At 48.7% G+C, this 16,418-nt stretch overlaps 1 protein-coding gene across 14 annotated transcripts in view; it reads right to left on the reverse strand.

The window, feature by feature from the left end:
- Positions 1–16,418, reverse strand: part of LOC148453881 (ELKS/Rab6-interacting/CAST family member 1) — a 137,872-nt gene that overhangs the window by 92,152 nt on the left and 29,302 nt on the right. For 9 of the 14 annotated variants that reach the window (XM_088461576.1, XM_088461575.1, XM_088461580.1 and 6 more), the window contains exons 2-7: positions 15,121–15,537; positions 10,565–10,639; positions 9,517–9,672; positions 6,564–6,656; positions 4,682–4,849; positions 2,207–2,374 (exon numbers count right to left, since the gene is read on the reverse strand). In XM_088461576.1, the coding sequence (XP_088317702.1) occupies positions 2,207–2,374; positions 4,682–4,849; positions 6,564–6,656; positions 9,517–9,672; positions 10,565–10,639; positions 15,121–15,537 (1,077 nt within the window). The remainder of the gene's footprint in view (positions 1–2,206; positions 2,375–4,681; positions 4,850–6,563; positions 6,657–9,516; positions 9,673–10,564; positions 10,640–15,120; positions 15,538–16,418) is intronic. The other 5 variants (XM_088461579.1, XM_088461577.1, XM_088461585.1 and 2 more) reach the window with 1 other exon arrangement.

Below are 16,418 nucleotides of genomic sequence, written 5' to 3' on the forward strand. Positions count from 1 at the left end.
AAAAAACAGACAGAGGACCCAATTCTGCCGACAGGGATCAGCCAGAGAGGAAATGCTACATCAAACCACTTCATCCCTCCCCCCGCAATGGTCTTTAATACCCCCACTCCCGGGGCAGTTCAGTTTTGGCCTGGCATCGGATATAAGGCACATAAGATGGGCTGATATAGGTAGGGGGGCATGAACACAAAAACGGTGTAAGTGAACACATTGGAAAACTCAGAGTAAGAAACAGACAATATGACCTAAAAGATGACAGTAAATACATTGTTTGTGTTATGTCCTGTAAGACTGGGGTCCTGGGGTATCAGCATGGTCTGGGCGCCCAACTTTGTCACAGTCCAATGATATAGGACACCCAGGATATAGGACTTATAAAGATGGATTTCTCAGGAAGGGAGCGTAGTACTCCCAGAAAGCTGGGTCACACAATACGATGCGAGACTTATAGGGAAAGTGCGTAATCTGACGGCAGTCGTCCATTTATACTGTAGGCCGTGTAATCTGCCCCTAGCGGCTGTGATCGTTCCCTGTTGTTGTCTCTTCACCTGCTCGTGCGCCTGTTATAGCGGAGACATGCACAGGACGGATCCGCACTCCGCGTTTCACCGCCACAGCCAGGCTCGCTGCCGTCCTTTCCATGCTGTATGATACTTTGTCTTTCCCATATGTGATTTATCAGCCACGTCTGGAAGACAGTCTGACATTTACGGCACTTTCCAGCTCCTGGGCAGCGGTTGAGGGCGCATTGCTCTCTCCGTGTTACAGAAGTCGTCAGCAAAGTGAACACCGACTTGGAGCCTCGGTCATTCCTGTGACCAATTAGCTTTTCCAGGCCAGCGGTTCCTGACAAAGGATGGGGAAACCTCCTGCAATGTGAAAAAAACCACGCGGTCGAGAGAGAGGAGACTGATCCCGCGCCAGCTGCCCGCACGCTGACGAGCGCATCGCAGTCTAACACACGGCGCGGGGAGACTTAACGAGCGGGTAACCTGCCAGTGACAGAGGGTGAACTCTGCGCCCTCTGAGAGTAACAGCAAATCGATGGACTCTGAAGATCGGTCCTTTCACCTCATACAAAGCACACACCCTCATGCCTCGTGCCTCAGCCTAGACACAACCCAGGTAACAAGGCTGTCTAGACTACACATTTACCTGGGTGACTGATACATTCCACTTATATGGCAGCGAAAACAACTGCGTATGATGAAGATCTGTGTATGGAGCTGATCACTCCTGTATCTGTGTAGCGCCAGCAGGGGACCGTGATACAGGGAATTCACCTTCAGCTCTACAAAGCCGGGAACCCAAATTCATAGACACTTTAATAAAAAATAAAATGCTAGACTGGTTTGCACCATATTTATTGTTGCCATTTATGACGATGCTGCTATTTTGCTGCATACATTAGGAATACATCACTGCGGTGTTCATTGAGAATACAGGAATATTATAAGGAATAATGCACGCCCGCTGGGTGATTATCAGTACAGATATTACATGTCACCCTGGATTTCTGTGACCTGTATAAAAGCTCTAGATCACAGATCTTCTCTGTGACTTATTGACATAGTATATAACGTTTATTACACACCCCAGGAATTAGGTCAGCTAGGGTAATATTTAATACTGGGGATACTAGAGCATTTTTATCCCTACGGAGATCAGTAAAGATCAGGACACAGAGTATATCAGGGTGCATCCCGTTCTTTAACAAGTACGGTACGTGGTGATGTCTACGCTGGCCGACGATTTACCTGCGATCACATTGCGCAGCCATCTGCACCGGAGGTGACACTCTCCTGTACTGTGCAGGAGGTACGAGGCCTTTCCCTGTGTATCACACACTCTGATCTGTGCACCTGTGAGCAGGCAGTGCCATCTAGTGGTAACATTAAACCACTGCATTCGCTTAGCGAGTTCAGCTTTGCTCGGAGTGATCATCCTTTGAGTCATTCTGAATTTTCCATACATCACAATAAGACCACAAAGCTCTCACAAGAGAGAGAGGGGGAAAGAAGGGAAGGATAGATGAGGAAAGGGAGACCAGGCCATGTCCTGGATGGAAGGTTATAGCTCAATACATGGGACCAGCCGACCACCACAATTCTCCATGAAGCACCAGGTATAGGGGAGACCCAGTAGCCTTCGCTGTATATCACATCCGGTGTCTTCTATCTGGCCCCATACGTCACCTCCGACTCACCTTCTTCTGCAGAACGTTGACTTTCCTCTCCTTAACATCCAACATGTCCTTCAGGTCGTGTATCTCCCCCGACAAGGTGCCCTTCTCCTCAGACATCTCCTGGATCTGCTTCGTCTTCTTGTTCAGCATGGTCTCCTTCTCCTCCAGGCGCAAGCGCAGAGCATCCACCTGCAGGACACACACACACACACACATTACTATTCTCAGCCTTTATTTGTATGCCACCCACTGTCCAGCCCCTAGCACCACCCACTGTCCTGCCCCTAGCACCACCCACTGTCCTGCCCCTAGCACCACCCACTGTCCTGCCCCTAGCACCACCCACTGTCCTGCCCCTAGCACCACCCACTGACCTGCCCCTAGCACCACCCACTGACCTGCCCCTAGCACCACCCACTATCCTGCCCCTAGCACCACCCACTATCCTGCCCCTAGCACCACCCACTGACCAGCCCCTAGCACCACCCACTGACCTGCCCCTAGCACCACCCACTGACATGCCCCTAGCACCACCCACTGTCCTGCCCCTAGCACCACCCACTGTTCTGCCCCTAGTACCACCCACTGTCCTGCTGTCCTGCCCCTAGCACCACAAACTGTCCATCCCCTAGCACCACCCACTGTCCTGCCCCTAGCACCACCCACTGTCCTGCCCCTAGCACCACCCACTGACTCCTCCATTGTTAGCCACTGTAAACAATGTTCCACCCCACCACTACACCCCGTTGTCCTGCCCTAACTAAACCCACATAATTCTGTCCCACATCTACAGTCCTCCATTCACTAAGGCCCCCACCCACCTAAGGGCCTGCAACTAGCTCCACTTATGACCCCCCCATAGTTTTGACATACATCTACAGTTCTCCACCCACTGCCCCCCAATATCATGTCCTAGCTCCACCCACTATCCCCTATAGTCCTTGCCTATGTGTAGAGATCTCCATCCACTGTACCCCATTATCCTGCCTCTAAGCTCCACCCACTGTACCCCATTATTCTGCCCCTACCGCAGCTCACTGACCCCCATAGTCTTGGCCTAAGTCTACAATCCTCCATCCACCGCTCCCCACTGTCCTGCAGCTAGCTCCGCCCACTACCCCCATAGTCTTGGCCTACGTCTACAATCCTCCATCCACTGTTCCTCACTGTCCTGCCGCTAGCTCCACCCACTACCCCCATACATCTACAATCCTCCATCCACTGCTCCCCACTGTCCTGCCGCTAGCTCCACCCATTACCCCCATAGCCCTGACCTACATCTACAGTCCTCCATCCACTGCTCCCCACTGACCTGCCGCTAGCTCCACCCACTACCCCCATAGTCCTGGCCTACATCTACAGTCCTGCATCCACTGCTCCCCACTGACCTGCCGCTAGCTCCACCCACTACCCCCATAGTCCTGGCCTACGTCTACAATCCTCCATCCACTGTTCCTCACTGTCCTGCCGCTAGCTACACCCACTACCCGCATAGTCCTGGCCTACATCTAAAATCTTCCATCCACTGCTCCCTACTGTCCTGTCGCTAGCTCCACTGACTACCCCCATTCCTGCCCTACATCTACAATCCTCCATCCATTACTTTCCACTGTCCTGTCGCTAGCTCCGCCCACTACCCCCATAGCCCCGGCCTACATCTACAGTCCTCCATCCACTGCTCCCCACTGTCCTGCCGCTAGCTCCGCTCACTGACCCCCATAGTCCTGGCCTACAACTACAATCCTCCATCCACTGCTCTCCACTATCCTGCCGCTAGATCCGCCCACTGCCCCCATAGTCCTGGCCTACATCTACAATCCTCCATCCACTGCTCCCCACTGACCTGTCGCTAGCTCCGCCCACTACCCCCATAGCCCCGGCCTACATCTACAGTCCTCCATCCACTGCTCCCCACTGACCTGTCCTGTCGCTAGCTCCGCTCACTACCCCCATAGTCCTGGCCTACATCTACAATCCTGCCTCCATTACTTTCCACTGTCCTGTCGCTAGCTCCGCCCACTACCCCCATAGCCCCGGCCTACATCTACAGTCCTCCATCCACTGCTCCCCACTGACCTGTCCTTCCGCTAGCTCCGCTCACTACCCCCATAGCCCCGGCCTACATCTACAATCCTCCAACCACTGCTCCCCACTGTCCTGCCGCTAGCTCCGCCCACTACCACCATAGTCCTGGCCAACGTCTACAGTACTCCATCCACTGCTCTCCACTGTCCTGTCGCTAGCTCCGCCCACTACCCCCATAGTCCTGGCCTACATCTACAGTCCTCCATCCACTGCTCCCCACTGTCCTGCCGCTAGCTCCGCTCACTACCCCCATAGTCCTGGCCTACATCTACAGTCCTCCATCCACTGTTCCCCACTGTCCTGCCGCTAGCTCGCCCGCCTGTTGGCGATACGTATGGCTTAATCACAACACAAAATTCTATTAATGATCCCAGAAACCTGTCCCTATAATCCCCACCGCCGTTGGCTTACCTCAGTCTGCAAGATGGCCGCTCGCTGTTCTTTGGCCGTAAGAGATTCCTTCAGGACCTCCACGTGCTGTTTGCTGTCTGAGAACTGGTTGGTGAGTGTCTCCAGCTTGGTCTGCACGGCCAGCAGCTCCGTGTCCTTGCGGGAGAGCTCCTGTTTCACCTGCCCGATCTGCAGGGGGGCGACAGCAGTCACACAATGCGCCAAGTACAGGACAAAGGCCGCAGACATCCCAACAGCCATTGGTTCATAAATAACAATTCTACCGCAGATCAGATGGTCACAGACAGAAGGGAAACATTTCATTACTCTCATGGAATTTACAGATGCAGAGAAGAAAAAGTGAAACAAACATGAAACTAATTTATTCATCCAAAACAGTTGTTATAATAGAGATCGATACATCCGACAGCGACTAGGTAAGAGCTGAAATCCCGACAGCCGGGGACACAGACACTCGCAATTCCGGAGCCGGTAAGTAGTGGGGTTAGGGGGAGAGTTAGGGTTAGGCACTAGGTGGGAAGGGACAAGTTTAGGCGCTGAAGGGGAGGTTACGTTTACGGTCAGGGGAGGGAGGCTAAGGGGTAAGGTTAGGCTACTAACTGACAGGTGTAACCCTTTTCGGGATGCCAGCGTTGAGATTCCGACCGCCGGGATGCCGTACCCAACCTGATAAGAGAACGTGTGCACAGGATAAAACACACAGTGCGAATCAGGAGCAGCGCTGTCACCGTACACAACACAGATTCCACAGTAAGCGCCGGCCGGCTAGCCGACCCCTGCGCGGTGCAGGAACATTACAGCTTAGTTACAGCACCGGGTCCGGCAGGTACATTATCTGGGATGTAGTTATCAGCCGGTCTCAATACTGACACTACAATCCCGGCAGGGGATTTAACATAGGCGTCGAAATACCGCCGCCTATGTTAATCCCGACGCCGGGATCCCGAAAGGACGCCGGACCGATCGTCCAGCGCCGGAGGTAAGTAGCGATGTAGCCGGGGATGGGGCAGTTAAATTTTACGGACCCCCTTGGGGGGACTTAGGGTTAGGCACCCCCCCCCCCGGGAGGGATAGGCATGGGGAAGGAAGGGGGTTAGGTTTAGGCACTAGGGGGGGAGGTTAGGTTTAGGGACCCCCCCGGGAGGGTTAGGTTTAGGCACTAACCGGAGGAGGTTAGGGTGAGGCACTAGTAGGGGAGGTTAGGGTTAGGTACCCCTAAAGGAGGGTTAGGGTGCCCACACACATACTGATCTACACACGATCCCATGATGTGTGCGAATTCCCCTGAACTCTTCTCTCACGATTTGGAGTAAAAAAATGTCTAATCTGACTTAAGATCTATCGTGGATCCAGTGCATTGTATCCCAGATTGGCCAATCTGCCCTACAGTACGGCAGATCTGAAGATGCGATGTACGACGAGCGGGGACGCGCATTGGCATCGTGATAGTGAGTGGACACTCACGATTTGTCGTCACGATTCTTCGAAATCGGCCAAATTGGGTAAAATTTCGCTATGTGTGTGGGCAGCTTTAGGGTTTGGGGGGGGGCGTGGGGGGGGAGGGGAGGGTTAGTATTTTTACCTCCACGTCGGGCTAGCACTGTCGGGATTTGAACCGGCGGCTACAATCCCATTCCCATTGTCTTATTATGTGGACTGGAAATGTGATTATGGGGCACTGGCAGAACATTCTCCCCGTTAGGCAGTCAGCAGACCTGAGGTGGGAGTCAGTAGAGACTGCAAGCCTGCAGCATGAGAGCAGAGAGGTTAGTGTGAGTGTTAGACAGCCAGGAAGTGCACTCAGAGCAGAGCGTTAGAGGCGGCACAGACCGCCAGGAAGAGACAAGGATAGCCGGCGGACAGACAGAACGAGGAGCCTTACGCCAGACAGCTCCGCCTGCAGAGCTGACGCTCTCTTCCTCAGCTCCTCCGCCTGGCTCTCTTTAGCACTTAGTTCCTCCTTCAGCTGCTCTACCTGTCAGGACATTGAGCGGGGGATATAAGATTGTACAGAGGTACTCGTTACCGTCATATGCAGCATCGCAGGGCTGTATCTATGGCAGATCCTCAGTGGGTGATACAGATGAAAACATAACATGAACCACCACCATTTCTAGGTAACAGCCACTTTCACCAGTGCTTTCCATCAAAGCTTCATTATTTTTTTTTTCTGCGTTCTTTTGATACAAGACGGAACTGCTCTATGGGCGCATGTACGTATCCATCCATCGCAGAGAACTGCACCGAGCTGCAACCAAGTGTAAGAAAAATAAAACATCTCTGCCTGATGCTCTAAAGGCTTTAATGGGGAACACAGAGAGATTCTCACAGACACACATAAACCGTGTTCTTAACGTGAACCTTATACAGAGCCAGGTCCAAGTCTGTGTAGCACGCCATGATGGATGTCACCGTATCTAACAGAATAATAAATCGCCATAAGATTTTTAACATTTACAGTAAAAAGAGCCCATTTCTGAATGACAGCTTCCCTGCGCCCGTATCTCCGGAGATTATAACTGGACAAGAACAAAGTACATAGAGAATGCAAATCTCTGGGGTCACAGGCCTTTTATTTCAGTGATCATTTAAATTACATGACATTATACATACTATGTATATATATATATATATATATATATATATATATATATATATATATATATATATATAGACAGTGAAGTCAAGTCAGAGCACCTAAAAGTGCTTTATAGTGAAAATAAGTTAAGTGCAAAATGAGCAATCAAAGATCATGTGATTTAAGACTAGATACAATATACCTCTAACCAAGACCTATGAATAAACAGTGAATCTGGACCATAAATACATGGATACAAATTATAAACATTTAATAGTATCATAAGACATAACACATGGATAAAAATAAATAAAAACAATAAATAGCCATAATTGATGGATGAAATAGACACAATGCATATACATAGATAAATTCAGAGCTTATCTTATTTCATGTAGATCAGTGATTCCCAACCTCGGCCCTCAAGGCACACGAACAGTCCTGGTTTTAGTGTTATCCATGGTTGAGCACAGATGGTTTAATCAAAATAACTGCGGCACTAATTAAGTCACCTGTGCTCAATTATGGCTATCCCTAAAACCTGGACCGCTAGTGTGCCTTGAGGACCCTGGTTGGGAACCCCTGATGTAGAGGATAGTATAAATCAGGCAGGGTACAGGGACCCAACGCGTTTCGTCACCAGCGGACTTCTTCAAGGGGATAGTGTTTGCAAGTGGGATTTGGCTGTATTTATACCCTAAAAAATGAAGGCAGTTTTCTGCATCTGGATGTAATTGTGACCTCACTTCCTGTAGTGTCACTTCCGGTATAAACGGAGAGTATTGCCTATCAGTGTTTCTATCACATACCATCTGTATAGCGTCATATGTGCATAGGTAGATAACGGGAGTAGATGAAATGAGATGGTGACTAGCATAATATATGAAATAAGATGAGCTCTGAATCTATGTATGTATATGCATTGTGTCTATTTTATCCATCAATTATGGCTATATATTTTTACCTATGTTTTTATGTCTTATGATACTATTAAATGTTTTATATATTTATGGTCCAGATGTACTGTTTATTCACAGGCCTTGGTTAGAGGTATATTGTATCTAGCCTTAAATCTTTGACTGGTCATTTTGCCCTTAATTTATTTTCACTATAAAGCACTTTTAGGCGCTCTGACTTGATTTCACCGTCTACACGTCTTATTAGGAGTTGCTTACCGCCACTTAATTTATATCAGGTTGAGCTGACACCCCCGTTGTTGTGGGGTTAGGCTATGAGACATACACACAATCTTACTTTATTTGTTTTTGTATTGTATAAAAAACTAATAGACACACATACACACACATTATATATATATTGAACCTGTCGTTTATTTAAATTTTGTGGTCACACTTGCTAGGGCACCCTGTTTTTCAAATGTAAGACAAACTATTTCCTTTTTCCAGGTGCTTATTAACTGATAGCCCTGGGTGTGGTCCTGTCTCTTTAAGGCAGGACCCAGGTTCATGTTTAAAATGTATGCAAGCTTGAGCCCAAGATGGCAGATCAAGTTCATTTATCTGAGAATCAGTGTAGGGACTGGCTAGATGGGAATGACCGTGAAGCGGTGGCCAGCTTAACAAATTATTGCAATATTTTGGAACCAACATTCCCTATGTTCAAAGGAGTTGCAGTTTGAAAAGCATGTGAGTGCCGAGTTTGTATGATAATATATATATATATATATATATATATTATATATACACACACACACACACACACACACACACACACACACACGCACACCAGATAATTTTATACGTATAAATAATTGCTTGTGTTTATTTTGATCCGTTATGGGAGGAAAGGGGACGATACAAACAAGATGAGGGGATAAGGCAGCAAATTTCTGACTGATGGTGTATACTGGGACTTACGATTCAACAGCGGACAAAGAGCCACCGGTTTTCCATTTACATTAAGTGAATAAGTCGTCTAACCCTCAGCTGCTTTTTTTCAGGCTGAGAACGCAGGCCGCCGATTCTACTGGATCTCGCAGAGACACAGATAGCGGTTGACCACATGGTGGATAGACAGAGGATGAGTGGTGGCTGAGGGCGGTGGGCTGAGAGGTGGAGGCACGCCTGGGATGGTTTGGGAGGGGGGGGTTAGAAGATGTCTACTTCCAGCAGCTCCTCACCCATAATGAGAATAAAGACAATAACAAGGGTATACACGCTGGCACGCTGGTATTAGTCCGGTCCTCTCATCCCCATGAAGAGCAGTAAACGACCATTAATGGCACCAACTTCATTACCTTGTTCTTCATGAACTTGGAGTGGCTCCGGTAGACCTCCATCTGCTTCATCTCCTCCTCCCGCTCCTCGGTGCTGAGGGCCCCGTTAGATTTCAGCATTTGAATCTCATCCTCCATGTCCCGCAGGCCACGTTCCATGGACGTGATCTTTGAGTCCTGCAAGAAGAACACGGTGACTACAGATTTCAAGAAGGACCAAATAGCCATCTCTGCAGAATGCCCGAAGAACAACTCAACTAAAACCTAAGATGAACGGACCACAGTAAGCACTCACACGGCCACCAGGTCACTCGCCAAAGAGCCCACCACGGCCTTCAGGCTTCACTAACCACCCAACCGTCCAATAAAAGCCACATGTGCTGGGAAAACCGGCCACGCGTCACATGTGACAGGAATAATAAGGATCAGCCACCCGGCCGTATGGGTATGGAACAGAGGAACCCATCAGAATGTAGAGCGGTTTACGATCCACAAAGTCCGCTCAATGTCATTAGGAGACAGGACGGTACAACCAGGAGCTCTGTAGTAACCTGCTGTCCAGTAGAAGTCTATAGAAGCCAGCACAATTATTGCAGCACTCTGTCTTCGGCAATGGGTAGTATAGGGGCCTAAAGCCCAGCTCAGGGAGACTGGGCAGTAGACCAGTGCCGAGCACAGATTATGGGGGGTTTATTCCGTAAACACTGCATTTTTGGGGGGGGCTTTTAAATTACTGCAGTTGTCAAATAACATGAACTTGTTCTACTGATCTTATATTATACTGTAATAATATGCTGCCATTTATACTTCAACATTGTGACGGAATATTTCTATACAGATCTGTAATGTTGCCGGCAGCTATCAAATGAAGTCACGTCCTTCAGACGTCAGATTGACCTTGGGCTCTGTAACGTCCCTCTTCCTACACGTCTCCCTAATTATTACCGAGTAACCAGGAGCATAAATGCCTATAAATAGATAGTGTGGGAATCGGCACAGTCCTTCTTCCTATACGTTACTCCTCCTATACAGGTCCATCCACGCCAAGCAGCTCCCGTTGGTATCATACCTTCATTTCGATCACGGTCTGAAGCGCTTTGGTTTTGGCAGAGTCGGGGGCGTTCTCGAAGCGACGGTGCATTTCCTGCAGAGATAAAAATAGGTAATACGGCTGAGAATGCCCATAATGAAAGTGCGGAGTCGAGAGAGATTGCCGCTCTCACAAATAGGAGACGTGACATGCCCCAGTGTGACGACGGACGGTTGCCAGGAGAGGGCGCCCTCTTTCCCTTCCCTGGGGGCAGGATGTGGCTTTGCTGCTCCCCTGGGCAGGTTACAGGAGGCAAGGCTGGATATGGATACAGGAGATGTCTGGTAACCATCTCACTGCTGGAGAGAATTAGCACAAACTAACCACAGACAACTTATACAACACTCTCTTCCTGCTGCGTGACTGACGTAATGCAGAATCACTCAAACTAATATTAACAATAAAAACAAATAATCAATAAAATAATAAAAACAAATTGCCGCATTATACAACAGTATGGTTAATGCAGACATTCCCCAAGCCGGTCCTAAAGGCGCTCTAACAGTTCAGGTTTTAAGGATAGCCATGCTTGGGCTCAAATGGTCTAAATAAACTGACTGAGGTACTAATTAAGTCACCTGTGCTAAGCATGGATATCCTTAAAACCTGGACTGTTAGGGTGCCTTGAGGACCAAGTTTGGGAACCACTGACGTAATGTATAATACAGCCTTACCGGTCCACTCTGCTGCGACACCAGAAACACTAATTACTACCAATGTCGGCCAGATGCGTACAGATTGCGTCCAATGACACAACACAACGCCAGTGCTCATTGCACGTATCAGCCACGAGTCGGGAACTAGGCGCATATGATGCAGACTGTAAGCAGCACAACAAACATTACAATCCTATCAGCAGGGCTTGACAAATCCCGGGGGCCAGGTCGCCATGGCTACCAGACTGCTGCCTGGCTACTAGATTTTGCAGTGAGGGAGGAAGCAGATCCTCATCAGCTCCGGCGGAGATTCGTGCCTATAGGATTGAAATGTTCATATCATGCACAGGAGTGCATGTGCTGAGTGTCGCCTGCGGTGACTGCTGTGCCTGTGTCCGTCCCGGCCTGCACTGATGACTCCTCTCCATCCTGGCCTGCTCTGATCCCTGCTGTTTGTCCCAGTCTACGCTGATCCTCCTGTACGCCCCCCGGCTGTCAACTGTCTCCTATCTCCGGCTGCAGAGAGCTCTCCGGTAGTAGGGTCTATGCGTGGCCAGGGATGTCGGAGCGGCTTCAGAATGATAGTGGTGTGACCACGAGGGGAGGGGGGTTTTGTTGTACTTTCTGGCACCATTGTTTTATATGAAATGTGGTCCGTTATTACTGAAGGGTGGAGTAGGGGGGGCCTCCATTTTACTGTATCCATTCAACTGTTATCATTTTGTGGACTAGTATAGTGTGTATAACAGTTGCATAACACACAGAGCTGTGCTCCTCAATCACTCCTGTCATTATTTGGGGGGGATGGTGGCCTGGCTCCTACACTTTCATCATGGCTCCTAGATTTTAGAAAAATTTGTCAAGCCCTGCTATCAGTATATAACTCATGTGGGAGACAATAGATCCAATGAATCATTATTCCAGATTTGTTTATGTTGGAACATCTTCTACGATTGCTACCGATTACAGTTTTGTAAGCTGCCTACTCTATCTTTGTGTAGTTTTGTAAGCTGCCTACACTATCTTTGTGTACAGTATTGTAAGCTGCCTACCCTATCTTTGTGTAGTTTTGTAAGCTGCCTACCCTATCTGTGTACAGTTTTGTAAGCTGCCTACTCTACCTTTGTGTACAGTATTGTAAGCTGCCTACCCTATCTTTGGGTACAGTTTTGCAAGCTGCCTACTCTACCTTTGTGTACAGTATTGTAAGCTGCCTACCCTATCTTTGGGTACAGTTTTGTAAGCTGCCTAACCTATCTTTGTGTACAGTTTTGTAAGCTGCCTACTCTATCTTTGTGTACAGTTTTGTAAGCTGTCTACCCTATCTTTGTGTACAGTATTGTAAGCTGCCTACCCTATCTTTGTGTACAGTTTTGTAAGCTGCCTACCCTATCTTTGTGTACAGTTTTGTAAGCTGCCTACCCTATCTTTGTGTACAGTTTTGTAAGCTGCCTACCCTATCTTTGTGTACAGTTTTGTAAGCTGCCTACCCTATCTTTGTGTAGCGGGCTACCCGCATTGTTTAACAATTTATCATGTTTTTTTCATAATTTTTTATTTGATTTTCTAATTAGCTGTACGAGTGCTTTATTATATAGTCTGATAGGACTTCTATTATCAACAAATCGGCAAATGACTGATCATTATATAGCCTTAGAATGGACTTTGGATATAAAATTTATATTGTACATGCATCAAATCTCAATGGCACCCATCCTACTTTTAGTATCAAAATACAGCCCTAAAAGATCCTTTAATGATGTCACATTGTTATTATAATGTGAAGTCCCGATCTTGTCCACTAGATGGCAGTCCCGTGTTCATGTCTATAGCCCAGGGGTCAGGTGAACCGATGCCAAACTCAGGTCTGAATGCAGATAATTCACGTGGTAACATCAGTATCAATGTCAGGATTATAACGTAACATATGCAGTGCCTGGCGCTTAGAATACCTGGCGCCGGAATGGGGTTAGGCACTAGGGGAGAGATAGGTTCAGGGTGCAGGGAGGCTAGGTTTGGGTACTAGGGAAGGCCGGGAGGGGGGGGGGAGGTTAAGTTCAGGCACCAGGGAGGGACAACTCACGCAGCGGCCATCACTGTCCACGCCAATTCAATACCCTCCCCCCCTGAAGGACATTTTCATGGTACTTGGGGACACATAATAGGCTTCTCTTTATAGATGTACTAATCCTTGGAGTGTGGTAAAGTGGAGAGAGATTAAGTACCAATCAATCAGCTCCTATAATTTTTCAAATACAGCCTGTAAACTGACAGTTAGGAGCCGATTGGTTGGTACTTAATCTCTCTCCAAAGCTTAGTGCATCCCTCCCCCCCATATGTGGTGGACAAAATTGATAAAGGGTTCAGCGAAATTAGACATCCCCTGATGCTGACTAATACAGGTGAGAGAACACAAGACCTCCTCCATTAGTGGGAGACAGTAGCCTATTGTTTTATGTCCTGCCATGTATCAGTGCGTTACTTTATATTTGGAAATTGCAGGTTAGCAGAATAGGCGGATGCAGGTCAGGAGTGAGAGGAGCAGATGACAGCACGCAGCACGAGCTACACCTCTCTCCGGCCTCACCGTCTGCCTGCAAAAGACTATTTACAGCTACAGAGAAAAGCATTTATCTGACACCCACTGTCGGCACGGCAACCGTCTCCATGGGAACAGGGAAGTACTCTGTATCCCGGGGGAGCGGGGCTGCGGAGACAGGAGTCCATTAACCTCTACACTGCCTGCAACCTGACCTAATGCAAGCAGTGACCATCCCCCAGTGACCCAGCCGCCTAACGTCTGAACGACGCCACTTTCGAAAAGCCATCACTATTTGGCATGTACATGTTTAATAAATACCAAGAAGGCTAAGAATTTCCTCGCTAAAAGGGATGTGCGCTACTGAGTCAGCAGAGAGGGAGTGACAGACTTGCAGACATGCTCTGCAGAAATGTGCTATGTGGATTGGTGGACGTCAAGGCCACTGGCATCACAGCAGGTTAACTGAATTACATTTTATCTCACTGACGTGTCTCAGATGCCCGTAGGACACGGTCTATATGTAACGGAGTGGGGAAAACATAATCTATTACACTCTACTATCTAAAAACACTAAATACCAGGGTACCACTAAATAATAATCACACAAACAATTCAATCATTAACATTTAAACTCTGCTGTTTTACCTGTCGGCATGAACAGTAGGACTAAGATATCGCCTTTAAGTCCATTTATATTCCTGCTTGTATAAGTTTAATCTGACTTCTGCTGGCCTAGGTAACACATAACAGACCCTCTTGGCTCCCCTTGGCCTTGCGTAGCACCTAGCAGACCCTCCCGGCTCTCCGTGGCCTGCGTACCACCTAGCAGACCCTGCAGGTTCCCCATGGCCTGCGTAGCACCTAGCAGACCCTCCAGGCTCCCCTTGGTCTGCGTAGCACCTAGCAGACCCTCCAGGCTCCCCTTGGCTTGCGTAGCTCCTAGCAGACCCTCCAGGCTCCCCTTGGCCTGCGTAGCTCCTAGCATACCCTCCAGGCTCCCCTTGGTCTATGTAGCACCAAGCAGACCCTGGAGGCTGCCCTTGGCCTGCGTATCTAGCAGACCCTCCAGGCTCCCCTTGGCCTGCGTAGCACCTAGCAGACCCTCCAGGCTCCCCTTGGCTTGCGTAGCTCCTAGCATACCCTCCAGGCTCCCCTTGGCCTGCGTAGCTCCTAGCATACCTTCCAGGCTCCCCTTGGCCTGCGTAGCACCTAGCAGACCCTCCAGGCTCCCCTTGGCCTATGTAGCACCTAGCAGACCCTCCAGGCTCCCCTTGGCCTACGTAGCACCTAGCAGACCCTCCAGACTCCCCTTGGCCTGCGGACCTGTTGGTAATTACCTCTCTCAGCATGTTGTTCTCCTTCTCCTTCTGCTCCAGGAGGCTATCTAGGTGATGGACGTGCATCTCGGCTTCCGCCAACCTCCGCGTCCTCTCGTGGTCTTCGTCCATGACCTTCGATGAGATGCCCTTACTCTGCAACATCTCCAGCAGCTTCTTGATGGACTCATCTCTGGCGTTTAGCGTTTGTTTCTGAGTCTCGATACGTAACTCCATTTCCTCTAGTGTCTTGCGCAACAGGAAGAGCTCCTTGGCTTGGCGATCATGCTCCGCGTGCAGCAGGCGGAAGTTCTCCTCGGTGAACTCGCCGGTGAAGGCATCCTTGCAGCGTCCTCCACTGTCCCTCTGGAAGAGCTGGTTGAGGTCGCGCTGAATCCGCAGCTCATCCTGCTGAGCCTGGATGGTCATTTGTAGATGCTGGAAACACAGCACAGAAACATTAAATCGGAGAAGGCGCAAAAGAAAATAAGCATCAAAAGTCAATTAAAACATGATACACTATGTGACAATTCACCCTTTATTTTTATTTTAAGAATTTGAAAAACAAGGAAAAGAAACAACTTTATATGCAATATTACATTAAATTATTCATAGTCTGGCCACTGGGGGCGCTGCACTACTGAGGTTGAGGCAACCATTGTATTAGCTGGACTCATATTGATAAATCAATACAACAGGAATTAAAGGCAAAGAAAAAGTGATGACAGTAATAGGCTGCATTCTCAGTGATGTCACTGGTCCCTAGTGAATGGATAGGCTGCATTCTCAGTGATGTCACTGGTCCCTAGTGAATGGATAGGCTGCATTCTCAGTGATGTCACTGGTCCCTAGTGAATGGATAAGGCTGCATTCTCAGTGATGTCACTGGTCCCTAGTGAATGGATAGGCTACATTCTCAGTGATATCACTGGTCCCTAGTGAATGGATAGGCTACACTCTCAGTGACGTCACTGGTTCCTAGTGAATCGATAGGATGTACTCTGTGATGTCACTGGTTCCTAGTGAATGGATAGGATGTACTCTGTGAGGTCACTGGTTCCTAGTGAATGGATAGGCTGCACTCTCAGTGATGTCACTGGTCCCTAGTGAATGGATAGGCTACACTCTCAGTGACGTCACTGGTTCCTAGTGAATGGACAGGCTGCACTCTCAGTGATGTCACTGGTCCCTAGTGAATGGATAGGCTGCATTCTCAGTGATGTTACTGGTCCCTAGTGAATGGATAGGCGGCACTCTCAGTGATGTCACTGGCTCCTAGTGGATGGATAGGCGGCACTCTCAGTGATGTCACTGGTTCC

This window comes from Taudactylus pleione, unplaced genomic scaffold (genome assembly GCF_031769625.1).
Source record: "Taudactylus pleione unplaced genomic scaffold, aTauple2 ptg001073l, whole genome shotgun sequence".
NCBI lineage: Eukaryota > Metazoa > Chordata > Amphibia > Anura > Myobatrachidae > Taudactylus > Taudactylus pleione.